The sequence below is a fragment of the Dreissena polymorpha genome, chromosome 1 (assembly GCF_020536995.1).
Source record: "Dreissena polymorpha isolate Duluth1 chromosome 1, UMN_Dpol_1.0, whole genome shotgun sequence".
In the NCBI taxonomy this organism is placed as follows: Eukaryota; Metazoa; Mollusca; class Bivalvia; order Myida; family Dreissenidae; genus Dreissena; species Dreissena polymorpha.
Genome location: NC_068355.1, coordinates 3,054,398 through 3,076,205, shown reverse-complemented (window position 1 = coordinate 3,076,205; position 21,808 = coordinate 3,054,398). Strand labels below are relative to the sequence as shown.

At 34.4% G+C, this 21,808-nt stretch overlaps 1 protein-coding gene and 1 non-coding gene across 2 annotated transcripts in view; both read right to left on the bottom strand.

Annotated features, from left to right (window-relative positions):
• Positions 1 to 235: 235 nt before the first annotated feature.
• On the bottom strand, positions 236 to 325 carry Trnaf-gaa (transfer RNA phenylalanine (anticodon GAA)). The gene is given in 2 exon segments: positions 236 to 271; positions 289 to 325. It is a non-coding gene; the product is annotated as a tRNA-Phe (tRNA).
• An 8,848-nt stretch (positions 326 to 9,173) lies between these two features.
• Positions 9,174 to 21,808, bottom strand: part of LOC127864896 (plexin-B1-like) — a 58,761-nt gene continuing 46,126 nt past the window's right edge. Inside the window, exons 8-20 of the mRNA XM_052404786.1 lie at positions 21,561 to 21,620; positions 20,270 to 20,344; positions 19,853 to 19,919; positions 18,880 to 19,065; positions 18,315 to 18,471; positions 16,833 to 17,006; positions 16,434 to 16,558; positions 15,538 to 15,618; positions 13,942 to 14,096; positions 13,538 to 13,685; positions 12,012 to 12,149; positions 11,609 to 11,686; positions 9,174 to 11,036 (exon numbers count right to left, since the gene is read on the bottom strand). Of these exons, the coding sequence (XP_052260746.1) occupies positions 10,944 to 11,036; positions 11,609 to 11,686; positions 12,012 to 12,149; positions 13,538 to 13,685; positions 13,942 to 14,096; positions 15,538 to 15,618; positions 16,434 to 16,558; positions 16,833 to 17,006; positions 18,315 to 18,471; positions 18,880 to 19,065; positions 19,853 to 19,919; positions 20,270 to 20,344; positions 21,561 to 21,620 (1,537 nt within the window). The 3' untranslated portion in view covers positions 9,174 to 10,943. The remainder of the gene's footprint in view (positions 11,037 to 11,608; positions 11,687 to 12,011; positions 12,150 to 13,537; positions 13,686 to 13,941; positions 14,097 to 15,537; positions 15,619 to 16,433; positions 16,559 to 16,832; positions 17,007 to 18,314; positions 18,472 to 18,879; positions 19,066 to 19,852; positions 19,920 to 20,269; positions 20,345 to 21,560; positions 21,621 to 21,808) is intronic.

Below are 21,808 nucleotides of genomic sequence, written 5' to 3'. Positions count from 1 at the left end.
TAATAGATGTGCTGTTTGCATTTATTTGTTAATATTAAAACACGTGTATTTTATATAAGATATTTAAGTGATGTAGGAAATGTTAATTAACGTTGTCACCACGTTGCATCCATTAATTTAAATAAAAATGTCCAATTGTAGTAAATTGGATTTTAAAATGTCTACATAAAATAAAGCTCTATTATATTTATTAACCTGACTGAAAAAATTGTCAGCCGCCGAACTGTTCCGTTCGTGCCGGAACCCGGGATTGAACCGGGGGCCTTTAGATGACTGTTGCGTAAACAACTTCAGTCTAACGCTCTCCCAACTGAGCTATTCCGGCTGACATTCACTTATGTACTGCTATTTGGTGAAGTTGTTATAGCGATCGCTATTATATGTCTATTAATAAACTAATACATTGTACTTTTCGTACCACTACGCCTTCCAATAAACTTGTTTGCTTTGACGATAGGTCGTCAGTCAAATATCGTGCTACATTGATTCTCCACTAAATAAGCAAATTAGAAAAACCACAAAATAAATCTATTTTGATTATGTTTTGTTTTTATACAAAACATCATTTGTTTTAATACAAAAACAGAAAGTTTCGCGTATTTGCCCAGTCCCTGTGATCTTTCCCCTGTGATCAATTGTGGATCAGTTATTAATTATAACAATTAGCTTTGCATTATTGTCAATAAATGTTGCAATAAATGTAATAGGCACAAATGCAGTACTTATTTACACTAATTTACACACAAAAATCACCACTATGCAAAATATTCTTAAAACAAAAATATATACATTGATCCGTAAAATAACTTTTCCTCCCATAAGCGAAAAAAAATGCATTACATACTACTCGCCGCACTCCAGTGCGACGCCAATAAGTATACATATGAAAAAGAAATTGTTCATACATTGTAAACTTTAGGTAGCTTATATCCTAGCGCGTTCGACTGTATAAAATAACTTAAACATAATTTTGAAAACTGAGTTGTGTCTAAGATTATACAACAGCGAACAAATTCGGTGCCTTCAGACCGTAAATGTTTACATTTAAGCCTGCGCTTCTGAGCATCCTGGCGCGTGTTTCCGAAAATCGTTTCCTAAGCCTTATCATTGAATGGTGTAAAAACTGCCACAAATATGACGTATGTTTATGCATAAACAAAATGAGGAAATTCATTTAGAGAATGTTCGATCGAAATGCATACTGTCGATACATTCGCCGATTCGTGTGATGTACTCCACAGGTGGTTAGCGTGTGGCTATGATATTAATTAGTGAAAACATCATTTTGAATGATAAATAATCATATTTTAACGAAAAATCAACTTTTCTGGGAAAAACATTTTACTATCAAATATATATATAACAAGGTATTCAACTCGAAATCGCCCGAAAACGGGGTGCATCGCTTTGAACAGCCATTACTTCATCAATTGAACAGCGATTTTCATGAACCCGGTCTTATTCAACGCAGAAATGAATTTCCTTTTTTGGAAATGTATATATCTTGTTATATTTATACACATGATTGGTTAAATTTCAAGAAATAAAACGATACACAATTCGCTTGACCTACTTGATACCGATCAGACAGAATTCATGAATGAAATCCCCAGCTGTAAAGACACACCTTCGCGTTGGACCAATTAAAACACTCGTGTGTTTGAAATGTCAGTTAGTTGAAATGTATGTGAACAAAGTTTCAAACGGCGCTGGACAGTTAGTTTTTATGCATAATGCAACGGCAAGCACGGTAAGAATGGTTTTTCATACGTTTTATTGAATTATGGTATCGAGGGCCGTGAACTTTGCAGGGAAAATGCCTTTTACTCCGTGAAGATTTCAGTCTTAGATACTGTCTGATCGATGTTTAGTGGGTCATCCGAGTTGTGTATCGTGTTATTCCTTAAAACTTGACCGAGTATTTGTAAAAATATTGCAAGACATGTACATTTCCAGAAAGGAAATTCATTTCTGCGTTGAATAAGACCCAGCTCGTAAAATCGCTTCAAATTGATGAAGTAATGGCTGTTCAAAGCGATGCACCCTGTTTTCGGATGATTTCGAATTGAATACCTTGTTATATATATATATATATATATATATATATATATATATATATATATATATATATATATATATATATATATATATATATATATATATATATATATGTTTGATAGTATTTTTTTTCACAAAAGTTGATTTTTCGTTATAATAAGATTATTTATCATTCAAAATGATGGTTTCACTGGTTAATATCATAGCCACACGCTAACCACCTGGGATGTACTCACTTTTTACAATAAAAGTTACTATTATAGCGTATTACTGTCATTTCATTTAAAACTTATAGCTTTTGGAGAAATAAATAAATAAATTTGAAAACAACTATTTTGAATTAAGCGGTGCTCATCGAATACATGTGCACGCTATTAAATTCAAAAGCTCCGCCAGCTATCGCGTATGAAAACTTTTCTAAGAGAGGTTACAAAAACAGCTCAACGTTTTTGATTATTATTCGTTTTTGTATATTGAGCGTTTTTGATGTCAATATGACATTATTATTGCGAACTTTTGTATTTCATCTTAATTTTGGACTTTTTTTTTTACCAAATATGGTTTTTTAGACAATACAAACATTAACCATATGTAAATAACTTGTTAAGTTATTAATATGTACCATTTATAAGACACTTTTCAGAACGTCGTTAAGTCACATATTTGCAGCGGCTTTGTAGAATAATTTAGACAAGTGTCATTCTTTGTCCTATGTAAACAGAAGGGCACACGTTTGCATTAAACTGCACTTTCAGAATCGAACAACTCAACCCAGTTGGAATTAAACAAAATTCATACGTTATAGATAGATAGGTTTATTCGGCACATACATGTCACCTAGAAACATTTACAATTTACACTGATGCTTAAAACAAATTAACTGAAAACAAACACATATAATGAACACAAACATATCACAGATTTAATTGACTTCATGAGGTTTTAATTTGAGATACATTTACATACATTAATAACATTTACTATTTTCACAAAGGCTTAAAACAATTTAACGTAAAAAACAAGCATTTACATACATTACTAATATTTACACGTTTCACAGAGGCTTAGAACAAATTAACTTAAAAACAAACACATACATTGAGAACAAATTATCACAGATTGCATTGACTTCATGAGCTATATATTTGAGATACATTTACATTAAACTGATAACAATTAGTTTATTGTAGTCAGATATAAGGACATGTACTGCCAGGAAAGCTCTTGAAAGTCTTACGACTTATATCCAAAGATGTCCTTTACATTACTGCTTCTGATAGCAAACAACACTATAATTGCATATTGCTACAAACATATTATTTTAAAGGGTTATAAAATTATCTTATAATAATGTTAGCAAATCTAAAAATCGTGAAATGTATATGCGATTAACAACTTCAGCGAGCACTGGATTATATAAACTCGTCAAAAACCACAAACAGAGGATATCAAAACACTTAGAAAAATAAAAAAACATGACAGTCGGCCACGCTCAACCCTAGAGGTTCTTGTTAAGAAATTCTGGAAGGGCATTCCAAGTTAAAAAACACCATTATAATAAAAAGTTGGAGCTGTTGCTGATTTTATGACAGGAACATAGAAATTACACTTCCTCTATCTTGTGCAGTAGCTATGAACATATGATTTCTTAATAAAGTTTTATTCATGTACACAGGACATTTGTCATAATGTACATTATTTAGACTAAGTTGTTTGACATCATTTAGTTTTAACATTCCTAGTTTGTGAAAATCTGAGCAGGTCCGTGTGGTTCTTGTTGGAATATTTAAAATGAATCGCACAACTTTGTGTTGAGTAATTTGTAATTTAGACTTAAGAGTTTTCCGCAAGTTAGTAAACCAGGCAGAACATGCATAGTCAAATAAGCACTGACATAATGAATTTATTTAATTTAATGATGTAATTAATAACAAAGTTTCAAACGTTTATAAAACTTTATTTACAAATTTTACCAATAAATAAACCTTAGTAATCGGTAATACAATCTACTGTGTTTAAAGCTATGCTTATACCCAAACTGAATTCAAGATTAAAGATTTGTCCAGTTATTGCTGCACTATGACTTAAAAACGGAACACTGAAACGTGTGTCTGGAAAAGCTTTTACGTGGTTATTATATACTTACATATGACAGTGCGGATGTTTAAAGATTACCAACATTTATTTTCGTGTTAGTTTTTTTTATTTTACATCTGAAATAGCTAAATTACATTTACAAACGTGTTAATGATCTAAAAAGTGTATGTTCAATGCAGTTCAAACGTTCATTGTCATTACTCGGTTCGGGTCAATTGGTAAAACAATTTTTAACCACTAGCTTTTAATATACGCTAACATGTGGACGTTAGAAATGCATGTTTGTAGGATAAACATTAATTACAATAAAGGTACATGCTTATTAATAAAATGTATTGCCATTGAGCTGAACGATTGTCTTAGAATAACCTATAAATAAAGCAAATTGTAAAACTAATTTTAAAACGATACATACGAATTCATTTTTAAAAAGAATGCAATCTTATCACCTCGTATAAACGGAAAACAATTCCTCCTCATAGAAAAATCCGTTATTGCGTAACAAATCGAGAAATTGTTCATAATACAAATTATCTGAACCGTTAAAGCCTTTGCTGTAGAAAAAATACGTATCAAGTAGTCAATCTGTTCTAAAACATCATGAATAACTATATAAGAAACCGAAATATCACCATTTGAAAAACAGATAATGTAACACTGCAAAATGTTGTGTGCTTTATGTCTTTGTCGCCGCTGTCTAATAGCCGACCACGCCTATATGCGACATGCATATTCAAACTCAACTATCATAGATCTCCCGAACCGGTCTTTTCATAAAATAAGCGTTGTAATAGACTTTCACATTTTGGCAAAATGAAATAAGCAAACTTAATTTAAACGAAGAAAGTTTTAATTACATTCAAAGGAATAAAATAGTTCCGCTGACTAATGCAGTAAATGCTATTTAAATGAAAGTCATCAACATAGATCGTAAAAATGATTACGCATTAGAAACGCTATTCTCCCATGACTGACATTCAAAGGAATAAAATAGTTCCGCTGACTAATGCAGTAAATGCTATTTAAATGAAAGTCATCAACATAGATCGTAAAAATGATTACGCATTAGAAACGCTATTCTCCCATGACTGAGAAAAAACGCTTAAAGTCGACTTCTCGCTTTAAGAATCCAAATCTAAAATCCTTTGCTGTGTAGTTTAAGAGCTTAAACAGTTTGTTTTTCCTAAATGTCCTAGTCTCACAGCTCTGGATATTTGAACATTATATTATACATGTATATAATTTTCTTTGTTACCATATGTATGTAAAACTTTTCCAAATAGTTCAGTTGTTTACGTAAATTAATGTTACAAGTAAAACAAAACACACGAAGGGTGCACACAGCAGGAGGACTGAACCCTATACAATTGAGCAAACTAGGCCCGTAAAATTATCTATCCATGTTTAACGATTGTATTACTACCTTGGATACAAAATCTTAACGTTTGATCCACATTATACTCGTGGCTTGCTCTCACCGTTAATGCATTATGTTGCTCCTAAAGAAATGAAGTCGAAACAAAGTTTACAAAAACCATACCTGGTAACCGGAAACTTGGCACCATGGTCGCACCGCGGATGCGTTCAAGCTATTCGATAACCACATTTTGACCATAATGACGCTTGGTGTATTGTCCATTAACGGAGATTCATACCTCGAAGATTATTCCTAGTTCCATAGCGAGACACATACACACATGAAAAGCGTTCTTAGAAGCATCGTCATTATGTTGCATGTGCTAATTAAAGTTTTACATTCTTGAAATATGTAAGTTCTGCTGGATGCAATCACATTGTGCTGTCGAAGGTAAGCGTCCACATTGTTTACAGTTGTTTCTCACTCATTAACTATTTAATAAATGTGTGTAGAGTTTTACAATGGGAAGGCAAAGCGACAAATTGCGATTGAATTGCCGGGTAAATGTTTTACTGAGTCTCGAACCTCAAGAATGTTTTAAGATCGTTTCTTTGAAAAATAAAACATAAGTTCCAAAAACAAACCATCTTTTTCATGCATACAGAAACAAAGGCCCCACATGAACTACTTCGATGCATAAACCAGATGCATGCAATATCGACAATATGCTGAGCCATATTTCTTCTTAGTACACCCATTCTCAATTTCCGTGAGAGAATCGTTGTCCAAAATGTTTAGTAATAATGGCAAGGCAATAGGTCAGTAAAGTAGTTGACGCGTACGCGTGAGGCTTCTTAATTACAACCCTTATGAAGTATACCGAACTCGACATACAGTTGTATTTAAGCAAGTTTCAATATTAGGAAAATAATATTTATACATAAAACCTTACATTAAGTGGAAAACATTGCTTTATATGTCTTAACGAAAAATTAAAGCTACACAATGTTCTTTTAAAGACATTAATTTTTAAAAGTTGAAAAAATTGCCATAAAATGTCGTAAATCTCAAAAAGGTGAACGTGTAAGGTGTCCTCGTATTTTATATATGAGCATATTTATATTAATATAAACAATATATCTGTGAAACAATGTATTCACTTGTTCTTTTGCATAACCTTTTATTAAACGAAACACAAGTATTATTCACATACAGCAAACAAATGATTTGTTTAGCGTCTCACAGTCACTGTTTATCGTTAAAAGCATTTTTGTTGTAATTAATGTTGATAAAGTATTCATGTTGTTTTGGTAACGGAGCGATTTCATGTGAATACATGTTCATTCCCTGGTGAGTAAAACAATACTTTTTTATATGCGCACATATATCTTTCAAAAGAAATGTTCAGCTTGTGAAGAAATCAACGTCAGCAGCTGAAAAACGACGAAGTGTACCTGTAGATATATTGTAACTATATCTCGTTATATATTCGCTTTACAAAAGCAGAGTATAACATTGAGCTGCTGAGTATTGGATAATGCTAGCTTGTTGAACACGTTGTAATAACATTCAGTAGCAGACACATACAACTTATGAATTTTAAAAGTACTCAATATACTGTACTCTTTAATTATAAAAATGGTAAAGTTGCAACTCGTATTGTTAACAACATGTAAGTGACATCGTCATGAAGCGTGTTCAGCAGCGCCAATGTCTTTAAAAGGTAAGAAAGCGAAAGAGTAATTGAACAGCTGGGTTATTATTTCTTGTCTGCCAACTATATACGTGCATAGTCATTAAGCTTGGAGCAGCATCACTAAATGAATGAATACTGCATCTCAAGCAACGATATCAGGAGATAAGTAATTGAAGTTAGTTTTATTTAAGGCATAATTAATAAAATGCTGGGCAATTAATTCAACACAACTTTAATAATATGGGCCGTGCTCTGTGAAAAAGGGGTTAAATGAATGTGCGTAAAGTGTCGTCCAGATTAGCCTGTGCAGTCTACAAGGGATAATCAGCTACAACACCTTCCGCCTAAACTAGATTTTTGCCAAGAAGATTTTTCTTGAAACGACAAATATCATAAAAGCGGAAAATGTCGTCCTTGATTAGCCTGTGTGGGCTGCTTAGGATAATCTTTGATGACACTTTACGCACATACATTAGACCCCTTCTCACAGAGCAAGGCCCATATAATAAAAAATTGCATTCGAATCATATCCTTGAAATGGTTATTGAAATGCACTGGGGGCTTTAAATCTGTTGAAAGGTCAAAACTGGTTTAAAAAACCCATATTACATATGAATAAATATATCTAACACTTGGTAAAGTGCTGTAGCGTTGGTTAACAGATAATAATTGAAAAAAATGTCATTTATACTTGAATTTTCTTTCCGGAACAAATATCCTTTCTCAAATATTTTGAGTCTTATTAGAACACTGTTAAGAAGAAACTCTTTGATAACGACTTATTATGAATATTTTAACTTATTCCGTAAGGAATAAAAAAAAAAAATAATATATAAAAACAAGCACATCGTTTATACAAAAGTCTTAACTAATTCATACTGAAACACAAATATCGTAACATTTGCAGCTCAAATGAGCATAACTTTGACAGATATATGTATATGCAATTGCTCAACCAATGTATGGATATCGCTATGAATATTGAGTTCATTCTACAATTAAATTATTTAACAAAGGGGACTGCAAGTGGCGGGTGAATCTGTTTGTCTGTCTGTCTGTCTGGTCTGGTCTGGTCTGGTCTGGTCTGGTCTGGTCTGGTCTGGTCTGGTCTGGTCTGGTCTGGTCTGGTCTGGTCTGGTCTGTCTGTCTGTCTGTCTGTCTGTCTCTCGGTCTGTCTGTCTCTCGGTCGGTCGGTCGGTCGGTCGGTCTGTCGGTCGGTCTGTCGGTCGGTCGGTCTGTCTTTTTTATCGGTCTGTTTTTTTTAAATAAAATTGATTTCTTATATGAAAATAAAGTTAGTTTACAACAACTAGTTGGACTGTAACCTTCTATGAACTAAAGTATTTCGAAATATCATGGCACAACTGTAAACCTATATGAGACAATATGAAACACACACAAACTAAGTAACCACCTTCCGAGTCAATGGCAGGTGTACGGAGGTGTATGGTAAGATTTTATCAGAATTCGTTCAGATAAAAGCTTATGTAATAACTAAATGATTATGTGTTGTTGACAGCATTGACCTTCTAACAAATGGTTTAAAGGTAAATTTCTCACGTGTGAAAATCGGAAAACGCACTGAACCCTCCTTTGATTTATACTTACATCTCTCGATTTCTCTCGTTCAAAAAGCGGAGGCGGCACCGTTAAGTGTAACAAGTGCGCGACTTCTTTTGATGAATACCATTTCATACAAGGTGACTCGATAATATCATTGTAATACGAAGAGTCATAACTTTGAGATAATAACGTAATCAATCTATGATTATTCTCGAATAATGAGATATCCTTGATCTAATTCAATTGTTTAAAAGTTATTTGAAAATATAAAAAAAAACATATGCAATTTATGAAAATGCACGGCCGAACACAATCATTTATAACAAAAACAATTTTTCAGATATTTTTTTCATACATAATATTTAAGATTAAATGGCGATCTGGTAAGAAAAAAAAACTACATTTCGTCCTATTTCATTACATTTATTTGTCACCGGGTAACACACGTATACGATATATTTATAATTAACATATTATACCAATCGATAAAACAAAATCATAATACAACTTATATTCGAGCCGTTTGTTTGGATAAATTCGGCGAGGAAAATGTCTTTTGACGGTAAATACGTAGACATTTTAAATAAACAGTCGTATAAGTTTGTTATGCACCGAAAAAAAAGAAAACATCATAGTGAAGCATATATAATACAAGTCGATAAAATACATACCTGAAGAGTCAAAAAATTCTCGAGATAATTTTAATAAAGTAAAAAACTCTTTTACCTCAATAATTAAATATAAACACCTTCATACACAGGTATTAAACTAAAATGAGTTTGACAATTTGAAATTGAAAGTCACATCCATAATACTTGACTTATTATATCATCAATGCGTATTATTTTGATGTATTGTATGATAATTTTCTAATTGATTTTATTTTAATCATCAATTTGCTTATTGTTTTTTAGATTACATCATGCAATAAAAAAGGAACACAAAATAAAAAATATTAGGATACGGCATATATAATTACAAATCAAATTGTGCTTATGAATCGTATGTGCGTATAAGAGATCTGTTTTCAATGTGGGTAGACACCAAAGTTAGAGATTTGACATTTTACAACACCAATCGATTGCTTGCTCATTAAAGCAAATAAGCTATTCACATATATGGTAGTTTCTTGTTGAGTCATGGCTTCTTGAAGAGTCGTGGCTATAAAGATCGTGTGAAAGTACGTGATAAAACGTTTCCACATTATGCAGTCGTTACAGAAAACGGATTTTGACCCGGTCATCATTGTTTTGCTGATCAAAAAGGCAACAAAAAATGTCAATAGTGTTATTCATTAGAGCTCTTATCAAATATTTCATATTTTATAAATTGTTCATTTATTTTTCCTAAGTAACACACCATCGTTCATTTATGAGCATTTCCATACTACATCATCTTTTGACATTTTTCACAAGAAATTAACCTCCTCTTCCATGTCAGGTTAAGGCTATTTATAGGTATGCACATCTTGAATTATTCTGCAAATCAGAATACACGTCTCAACAAGTAAACATTTTTAAGATGGCAGTTCGACACTATCTGACAATCGATTATTTATTATTATAACTGACGATACACATTAAAAAAGCAACACATTTACAGACCAAATGTTAATTATTATGTTTATAATGATTCATAGTCATATATTTATCAAATATTTGTGATGTAACCACTTTATGAAAATTATCCACGACTCAACAAGCATATAGCATAACAAACTGCTACTAGCACAATATATTGAAATCCTGCAAATCTAATATACAAAGCCACATTACAAACATTATTCAAGTACATGTATAAGTGTGTATGAATTATTTACATCGAGTGAAATAACTTTGATATACGACTGAAGGGCAATTTGTATAAAGTTCGTCTACACAATTAAAATATTCTTTGATTTTAAAAGTAGTTATAAATGCATTCATTTTTAAATAAACTTTTATAATACGATTTACTATGGTATCTTAAACATTAGCAAAGTATGTCCTTATCTCAAAAATCAATATTTTTTATTACGAGGGCAACCCACAATGAAAACACGATTATCTTCGATTTCATATAGGTTACTCAATGTTCTGAAATTGTCCCAAATTAGTCTTCTTTGATAGACTGTACATTCACTATCTAAGACCAAAGTTTATACTTTAGTGGTTAGAGCTTCACGTTGGAATTTTAGTCCTCGTCGACCTTTGTCAGAATCTCCGCCAACTTTGTGTGCAGCTGCAAGGACCTCGTGATCTTGTTCGATGACAAGTCGTCCATTATCTGAAGTTCGTTTAACATCAATTTAGAGATGTTACGGTATTTACGCTTTTGTTCTACAATTAATTAACAAGTGTCCTATTGCTGGATTCAAATTAACAGATATTCAATAAATTATATCGAGGATGTACATTTGCGAGAAAGGTTCGTTATTTTTATTCCCATACGTTAATACTTAAATAACATGTATACTTAAGATCACAATCAGCAAGTGTCAGATGGAGTGAGCTTCTGTAACATCAGTGTCAATTTGAATAAACAGACATTTAAGAGAAGGAGAATAATGTGAATTTTTTTTTATATGAGCCGTACTCTGTGGAAAGCGGTTTAATGCATGTGGGTTAAGTGTCGTCGCATATTAGCCTGTTCAGTCCGCACAGGCTAATCAGGAACGACACTTTCCGCTTTTATGATATTTGTCGTTTACAGAAAGTCTCTTCTAATCAAAAATCCAGTTGAAGCGAAAGGTGTCGTCCCTGATAAGCCTGTGCTGCACAGGCTAATCTGGGCAGACACTTTATGCACATACATTAAACCCCCTTTTCTCTGAGAGCGGCTCATGTGTACATAATTACCTCTCCCGAGTAAGGCTTTATCTGCATGAATAATCTGTAGAGAGCTGCATTCTTGTCAAAAGTAGTCTTTTCTTGAATCTGATAAATGACAAACTGGCATGTTAACACATAAACTATACGACAACGACCGGAATATTACAAAGGAGGTATGCTCATTCGATTAATACGTATTCACTTAAGTGTTTAATGTATACATGTTTTAATTTACAGTTGCATAATATTAAATATATATATTAAATTAAAAAATGTTATATGTTGTGCATGAGGCCTTTATTATTGTTTTCTATACATTCGAAATGACTGTTAAAATACCTATGAACTAACAAAAATAGCTGGTGGTCACATCAGATTATATGTCTATATTATTGCGACCATAATAAAAAGTTAATAAACGCCTACTAACCTCGTTCACTTCATTCATGTATTTTATAAGTGCTAAGTTGTCAAACTCTGTTCCGCGGATATTTGCATAGAACTCCTTGACTTTCTCCCGGTAATCTCGCACTTCGTTGAAGAACACCAGTTTGTGTGAGGCGGAGTTCTGGGGTGAATAGGAACAGTTTCATTAACAGTTTTGGAGCATCGTTTTGATAATGTGGGCTTACCCCATTTATGCCTAGTGGGCTCTCCCATCCTTCTTAATTGGATCAATTTATTTCCAAAATTAGGGATGTCTAGTATATTTATTTCTATATTTAGAATATTTCTTACAGAAATTCCTTGAAGCAAGCAGCGCAGACCCTGATGAGACGCCGCATCATGCGGCGTCTCATCTGGGTCTACGCTGTTTGCCAAGGCCTTTTTTGTAGACGCTAGGCATTAATGGGTTAATGCATGTGCGCAAAGTGGCGTTCCAGAGTAGCCTGTGTAGTCCACTAAGTCTAATCAGGGACAACCCCTTTCCTCATACACATGATTTTCGTATGGAATAGACCTCCTTTAAACGGAAAAGTCGATGAGAGCGGAAAGTGTCGCCCCTGATAAGCCTGTGTGGCCTGCACAGGCTAATCTGTGACAACACTTAACACACATGCACTACACCCAGTTATAAGGGAGAGCTGCTCATTCTAAACTCTACGGGAATGAATGATTTGTTATTTAGCAAAAGTCAATAGGATCCAAGATTCACAATTTCAGGAAAATATTATTTTGTGATTGCAATAAATTCCAAACAGGTAATATATTATTTGTATAATCATTACAATCATTAACGTACTCAGTGTGTCAATTCGTCTAGCCCACATGCCATATGATCACATTTGAATCCATATTCATTCGACTAATTAAATATGAATATCAGCTAAGTTGCATAGTTTTTACATAATACACGTAATATGCCATATCTTAACTTAAATTTGTATTGCCCTTTGTGATATCGTTACAATATTATATCCATCTGTAATACCTTGCGTTAAGTTTTTATTCCTCTGAAAATACGTTGACATCGAACAGCAAGTACACTCATTTTCAACTGTTTAGCAAAGAACACTTCAACAAACACAATATTTAATAGATTGGTCTTTCTATAACAAATTATATATTCCTATAAAACCGGTGAATTGATATGTTTAATAGCGCGATCAACCGATATTAGATCGAACGGATGAACATGTTTATAAGCAGTAAAAGTATACAGAAAATGACACCGGATTTAAAAATCGTTTGTTTTATTGAGCAGGATTTTGTATAATATAGACATAGATTTATTATTATTATTACAGGCTAATTAGGGAAGACACTTTCCGCCTAAACTGGATTCGTGCAAAGAAGATGCTTTCTGTAAACGAAAAATATCATAAAAGCTGAAAGTGTCGTCCCTGATTAGCCTGTGCAGACTGCACATGCTAATCTGGGACGACACTTTACGCACATTCAATTTACCCCCTTTTCACAGAACACGGCCCATATAATAGTTTAGTCGTCACTAACCGCAGTGAACTTGTGCTCGGCGAGCTCAAAACTGTCGATGAAGACCTGGCTGATGACGTCAAGGTTGTCACTCACATAGCTCGGCTTGGTGACGTCAAACAACATTTCCGGGGACTGAATCAGGTGCGCTAGTACTCGGATGGCATAGCTAAACAATGTTGATAATATTTAATTTACACATGTTTACATGATGGGCTTACATTCCAGGCGTTTGAGAACGTATATTGGAGAAAATACATGTGTGGTAATTATTTCATAATTTGCATTCATATGAAAAATGTCCTTTACACGACTTGTTCTACCACTCAATGTTCATTTCATTTTTGAGTTGTATATTCAAGCTTTCGCAAAGGAATTAATAAATTTCCAGGTACAAACATTAAATAGTTATATTTTATTTAAACCTGTGACTCTTCCATGCGTGTACGATGTTTGGATCGGCATTCATTCGATCCCCAATATTATCCAGAAAGCGAAACAGGAACATTGCTGGTGGCGGACAATTGTTTCTGTCAAGAACGTCTCCAAACACGTTGCCAACGTACTGCATGAGGGATTGCTGAAGTTAAAACAAGCCTGCATGGTGATATTGCACTTAGTTACTTGAAACAAACGTTATTTTATCACATGCCATACCCTGTTTCCCATGTAATATAACCATTACGAATATTTTTTATTGTTTGCTTTCCGGTGGTTTAAAAAGAAATATCAGAGAAATAAAACTGGTATTTCTCTGTTTTAAACGGTGAAAAACAACCTTAAAAAAACCGATATTTTTGTACTGTATTACTGTGAAATGACGTCATTTTTCGACAAAATTACGTCATAAATCCAGCAAAATTATCCAGGTAAAATCTTTAACAATGCAAATTAACGGTGAAACAACATAAAGTAAAAAGAAAATGTGTTGGATTCGATGGAATATCGATTTTAATTCACTCGTGATCATAAAATACATATTTTCACTCGTAGCGCCACTCGTGAAAATATTATTTTATACGATCACTCGTGAAATAAAATCGATATTCCATCGAATCCAACAAATATCTTCTATATCTTACGCATGTGTAATATACTTTTTAAGCGTTTTCATTGGCTTAGTTTTCGTTCGATTGACCAATCGCATTTTGTTATTTTGCCGAAATGACGTTGCATCGTCACATGACGTCACGAAATAAGAACAACATTCGGGATTTATCATCATTTTGCGATAAAATCTATTTAATTTGCTCATTTAAAAGCATGTGATAAAAAAGATCTGACACTAGTTGTCATATCATACAATATTTTATTAAACTCGTCCAGGAAATTCGTTAGTAAGCTCGCCAAAGGCTCGCCTACTAACAAAATTTCTGAACTCTTTTAATAAAATATGGTATGATATGACAACTCGTGCCAGATCCTATATATATGAAATGAATGTTATTAGATAGGAGAATAGTAAATGTTTATATGTATTTGAACATATCGTTTTATTTCTTCTTAAAAAAAACATTAACAACAAATCAACGTGTATTTTTGGCACTATATGTTAAGTAATCACTTACCCGCAGTGACACATTTACTTCACATTTAGTGTGGTTTTACTCATATTGAATAAAAAAAATCTACTGTTTTCATTGGAAACTAAATTTTGACAAGAAACATTCGAAACATAATATCTGACTTCGTTTTTTTTATATCCTTTCAAACAACAACAAGTGTCACAAACTCATGTTATAATGACAATCCTCCTTTATATTACAAACGGGGCTGAATGCATGTGCATAAAGTGTCGTCCCAAATTAACCTATGCAGTTCGCGCAGACTTATTAGGAACGACCCTTTCACCTTGTATGGTGGTTTTCGTTTCTCTTTAGCGAAAATCAAATTCACGGGGACAGTGTCGTCCCTGAGTAGCCTGTGCGGACAGCACAACCTTATCTTGGACGACACTTCACACAGAAGCAATAAACCAAGTTTCCTCAGAACGAGGCTCCATTATTCATTGAACATCCCACCTTGGTGGTTAACAGTCTGTTCAAGTAGAGTTCTGCAATGATTGTCCTTCCTTTATTCTTCCCTTCTTCTTCTTTCTTCACCTGCCAACAAATGAATTAAGCAAAATGCTTCAATGCGTTTCTAGATGACACATCAATATAAATTAGAATGTTGAATGTACATACCTTTAAGCGTTTGTGAATTTTTACAAACGTGAAAAGCAAAAACGCAACGAGCAATTATGGTCCATAAATGCTAAAATAAGTTCGTACACTACGAACATTACTTGTCAAAAGCTTGACCTGGTGACATAGTTTTCAGCAATTTGTCATAGATTTGAGTAATAAATGTGGATTCTAGAGTGGTAATATGGTTTTTCTGAAAATTGATGTTGACCTAAGTCTTCACACTCGTGACCAAAATTCAAACTCGGCCTGTGTGATGGCAAGATAAACATTCTAACCAAGTCATTTTATCAAGATTGAGTCACAAATGTAACGCCAAAGTATTAATATTTTTTCAGATTTGACCTAATGACTAATTTTTTCGACGCAAGTGACCCATATCCTAACTCGACGCTAAAATTTTCACGATTTACATTCTTGGCGCGGGTATTATTTTGATACGCATTCTGACACGTTCCAATAATAGTTAATGAATAATCTGGCTTCAGAGGCTTATATGAGCATACAGTCGACAGCACAAGACGCAACACTGACTGACCACAGACTGACCACAGACTGACCACAGAAGCTCACCTTGAGCTATTCATGCGAATGTGAGATAAAATAAATTGTATTTCTTATCCGATGAATTTAACAGTTGACCCGTGATGTTCATGATCAATGAAATGTATAAAGCATCACACCTTCTTCCTATTGCTTTGAAAATGACCAGCCTATACAAGTATACACACCAAGTGCCAAGGCTTTAGTTCCACTTGACTTGGGTCGACCTCTGTTTCTAGCTCATTGCCCGTATCTCCAACACATAATGGAATATCCATTGCAGAGCCTGTGTCCATCAACCGAGCGAGATTTACTTAAACAAAAAATTAAAGACTTAGCAACTGCTATAATTTATGGTAAATGGCCAATGTTTTTTAACATAGGGACACGATAAAGTGCAGGGTATAAGCTTAATTCAATAAATAAGAAGGAGGCTGCAGCCTTGAAACGATCATTTCAAAGTATTCGGTACACGTCGTAAATTTCTTTATAGATGTCCGTTGGTGTCTGTATTGCAATGTCTTGAATTGAAACAATCTAATAATTAATTTAGCAGAATAAGCTTGCATGTTTCAACAGATGAATACCATAGTCTTCCTGCTGTTCCACCATGTGATCCAACGGGTCCAGCAGAACCATGTTGCTCTGGTCCGGCACGTTATAGTGAGCCAGTGTGTTGAGTTTGACCCATTCGCCCTCCTTGATGGAAGTGTTGTCCGAGTCACTGAGAACCATCCGTCCGCCAAACCCAGAGTGCCATTCTGAAAAATTAAAATACTTTACATACTATACAGCGTTAAATGATTATTGCAACTAACTCAGTTAATATGACTCTCGCTGTGGGAAAACGGGACTCAATACATGTGCGTAAAGTGCTGTTTCATATCAGCATGTGAAGTTCGCAAAGGCTAATCAGGAACGACACTTGCCGCTTTTATGGTACGTTTCGTTTAAAGTATCTTTTTAACGCGCAGGCAAATTTCGGCCGACACTTTACTCACATGCATTAAACCCCATTATCCCAGAGTGAGGCTCAAATATATTACACGCTTTTAATACTAAAGATGATTATCTGCAGTATGTAAACTAATGAATTGAATTGGATTTAAAAACTGTTTTCTAAGATTAGTTTATAGTCATTTAAAAACGTGTGCATCATTTCCAATCAATATTTCATATAATGTATTCGTAACCCGCTTAGCCTGCCCCCTATACAGGCTAATCTTGGACGACGATTTACGGACATGCATTAAGACTCGTTTTATCAGAACGAGGCTCTGTTAATGATTCTGCTCCATATTAACCCATTTATGCCTAGTGGACTCTCCAATCCTTCTAAATTGGATCAATTTATTTCCAAAATTGGGGATGTATAGTATATTCATTTCTATATTTAGAATATTTCTTACAGAAATTCCTTTAAAGGGGCCTTTTCACAGATTTTGGCATTTTTTAACTTATTCATTGAATGCTTTATATCGATAAATGTAAACATTGGATCGTAAAAGCTCCAGTAAAAAATCAAGAATAACATTTAAAAAAGGAAAAGAACATTGCCCGGACCAGGTTTCGAACCAGTGACCCCTGGAGTCCTGCCAGAGTCCTGAAGTAAAAACGCTTTAGCCTACTGAGCTATTCCGCCGAGTACACATTCGGGGCGTATTTTATACGTTATATAAGCAATCTTCGTAGTTTCACAAAATTTAACGACAAAAACAGAACTCTCCAAATTATTCAATCGTTTCGCGTTGCAACGCTTTATAACTTTTAGGTTTTAAAATCGTCAAAAGATGCATATAATGGCTATATTAGACCATGGTAAATGTTCAGTATTACTGTTTGCTCACAAATATCATAACTAAAACGAAAATTTGCGAATCTGAAACAACTTTTTTCAATTTTGTCAATTTACCAAAGCGTGAAAAGATCCCTTTAAGAAAACAGCGCAGACCCTGATGAGACGTCGCATCATGCGGCGTCTCATCAGGGTCTACGCTGTTTGTCAAGGCCTTTTTTCTAGACGCTAGGCATAAATGGGTTAACTATACGTGGTAGATGCCTGTTCCTACCCAGAATTAAGTCCCTTGGATTCACTTGCATCTGAGAGGCGGGATAGTTCACGTAGATCTGTTCCAGGCACTTGACCTTCACCTGCGTGATGGTGTCACAGTCCAGGGCATTGCACGGGAATATCTCCTCGCTGTTGCCAACAACTACATTGAGGGTCTGCAGTATTAGATATAAATAAGTATTTATATAAGAATGAATCGTTATTGTTTTATACAAAGTTTTGTTAATCAACATTGAACATGCAATCGCGCGGAGGTAAAGGCAATATACACTGAAATAGATTAATGCTTGACATTTATAAGAACGGACTTCATATTTCAAAACAAGTATACAATATTGCTGATACAGCTACACAAATAAAACTTACAAACCAAACCATTAAGGATAAAACGTATGCCTATTCTTTATTTCATTGCGGTACATTGATATATATATATAAATAGCTCGACTTATATCAAATGCTAGTCACGTCAGCTATTCAAAACGCAACTCTCATTTAAATCATAAACACATACTCTGGAGAAGCATAACATGATCTGCAATATTAGTTATTAATTTTCCTACTAGCGTTTCGGCATGGAAGCGAACATCTTGACTTCCATGAGCAGCCTCGCATCCCTCGAATTTCGTCAGGAGTTTTTCTTCCGTGAGCGTGTACTTGGAGTCGTTGGTCAGATCGTCAATGGGTCCGGACTCGATAGTTTTACGCGTTGCCATGTACAGCAAGTACAGTTGACACCCAATATTACCCTGTGGTAAACGACGTTGGAAATATCTTTCTATTAAACCAATCAAGGTTATTTTAAATGCCCCTGTTTTACTATAATTCTAAATAAAACATCCTATCTTTTCTTTATTCTCTTAATATATTTTAAACAATTAATGCTGACGCCGACTATGTGTCTATTAAATCCATCAAATACATGTACATTGATAATCATAAGAGAACAAGTTAGACGAAACTCGCATAAGCCACTCGTTGTATCTTTTTTGTGCTATCTGCAATATACCTTTAGACTCAAAATAGGTTAACGATGTATTATTTCGGTCAGCAGAGCATCTAGTAACTTTGTGTAAGAAGTTCAAATCATTTAAGTTTTATTCTGCGAAAACAGGACTTAATGCATGTGCGAAGAGTATTGCCCGGGATTTATCTATGCAGTACGCACGGGCTAATCAGGGACGTCACTTTAGACCTAAACTGAATTTTCGAGACTTCTTTTTCACGAAACATTTTATTAAAGAGAAAAGTGTTTTTATGAAGGCGAAAACAGATAAGCCTTTACTAATCAGGGACGACACTTAACGCATATGCATTAAGCTCCGTTTTCCAAGGACGGGGCTCATATCTACGTATGGGAAGTTCAGAGTTCGGACAGGTATAACTGAAGACGGAAGGACCGATCTACATACTAACAGATACATGAGGCGGTGGTCGAGGAAAAAAATGATAATGATAATCTGTTATGTTTGAATTAATGTCAGTATCCAAACATACACACTAGGCATATATCTATAATGTAAACTAAATATGTACCGTCAGATGGGGATGTAAGCAAAGCAGTAACCAATTACTGAGCAATTTCTCTGTAATACCGTCACATCTGCAACACAAGAACAGATTGATAACTCCTACTAACACAACAAACAAGTATATTACAAAGACAATTCAATCATGGAGAATGGTATTGTATATGACAGCTGTCTGGGAAACTGGATTTAATGCATCTGCGTAAAACGTCGTCCCAGATTAGCTCGAGCAGTCCGCACTTGCTATTCATGGACGATACTTTTCGACTAAAAAGGAGTATGGTTTAGAATAGACTTCCTTTGAACGAAAAATTCCATTTAAGCGGAAAGTGTCGTCCCTGCATAGCCTGTGCAGACGTCAAAAGTAAATATGGGATGATATATGATCATATATTATGCATTGCAACAAAGACGGAAGCTGTACCGTCGGAACAGTGTTTTCATTGCACGTTTTCCACTTGTTTCCTGCACACGGTTGGTCAATAGGTCCTCGATCACTCTAAACAAAAAGAAAATGCGATTAAATTAGTCAAATGAACAACGCTTATTAAACTGACACATGGTGATAGAATTTCATTTTAACAACGCGTATGTAATGTGTAAAATTGACGTTTATACACATTCAATCAACGCTGTTTTCGCACATCGTTGCTTTGTTTAGTGATTATTATCTGTGATATACGTCACGTTTCCTGCGTATAAAATAATTATCTGAAAAAAGTGTAGTACTGCGTAAGAATGCTTACTGACGTCAAACGACAATAACTTATTTTTAACTAATGTGTTATAAGAGCGAAATGCTATAACAAACATGTATTATACCGTCATCCGATTTACGAAAGATATATGCGCATGATGCTTTGCCACACGCGATAACATAAGAGTTGAGCCGCGGCCTGGGAAAACGGGGTTTAATATATGTGCGCAAAGTGACCAAATTTCAAAGGGCCATAACTCTCTGAAAAATTATCCGACGAGAACCCGCTGATAATATGCACATCTCCTCTTGGTAGTGAAGCTTCCCATAAAGTTTCATTGAATTCCGGTCATTAGTTGCTGAGAAATAGCCCGGACAAGAATTGCACTATATGTACAGTTAATGGAAAATTTCAAAGGGCCATAACTCTGTAAAAAAACATCCGACCAGAACCCGCTGATAATATGCACATCTCCTGTTAGTAGTGAAGCTTCCCATAAAGTTTCATTGAATTCCGGTCATTAGTTGCTGAGAAATAGCCCGGACAAGAATTGCACTATATGTACAGTTAATAGAAAATTTCAAAGGGCCATAACTCTGTGAAAAATCATCCGACCAGAACCCGCTGATAATATGCACATCTCCTCTTTGTAGTGAAGCTTCCCATAAAGTTTCATTGAATTCCGGTGATTAGTTGCTGAGAAATAGCCCGGACAAGAATTGCACTATATGTACAGTTAATGGAAAATTTCAAAGGGCCATTCCTCTGTGAAAAATCATCCGACAAGAACCCGCTGATAAAATGCACATCTCCTCTTTGTAGTGAAACTTCCCATAAAGTTTCATTGAATTCCGGTAATTAGTTGCTGAGAAAAAGCCCGGACAAAAATTGTGCACGGACGGACGGACGCACGGGCGGACGGACAGACGAAGCGGCGACTATATGCTCCCCCCAAAATTTATTTTGGGGGAGCATAATAATCATTTATTTGAGTGTTAACGCATTAAGCATACTAACTCATGTAAGTAGTCCATTCGGCCCATCATTATCAAGCATAGATTGCTGGCAAGGTTTGACCTGCAAAATAACGAGAAATGAATGCTTAGAGTAAATATTAAACGCTAAAAACACATGTTTGATATAATAATAATAATAATAATAATCTCTTTATTTTCCGAAGGTAACTCATTAAGACAACACATTGATACAAAGTCATGAATTATAATAGTTATTGATTTCAGAATTAAGAGACTGGAAAATCTCTA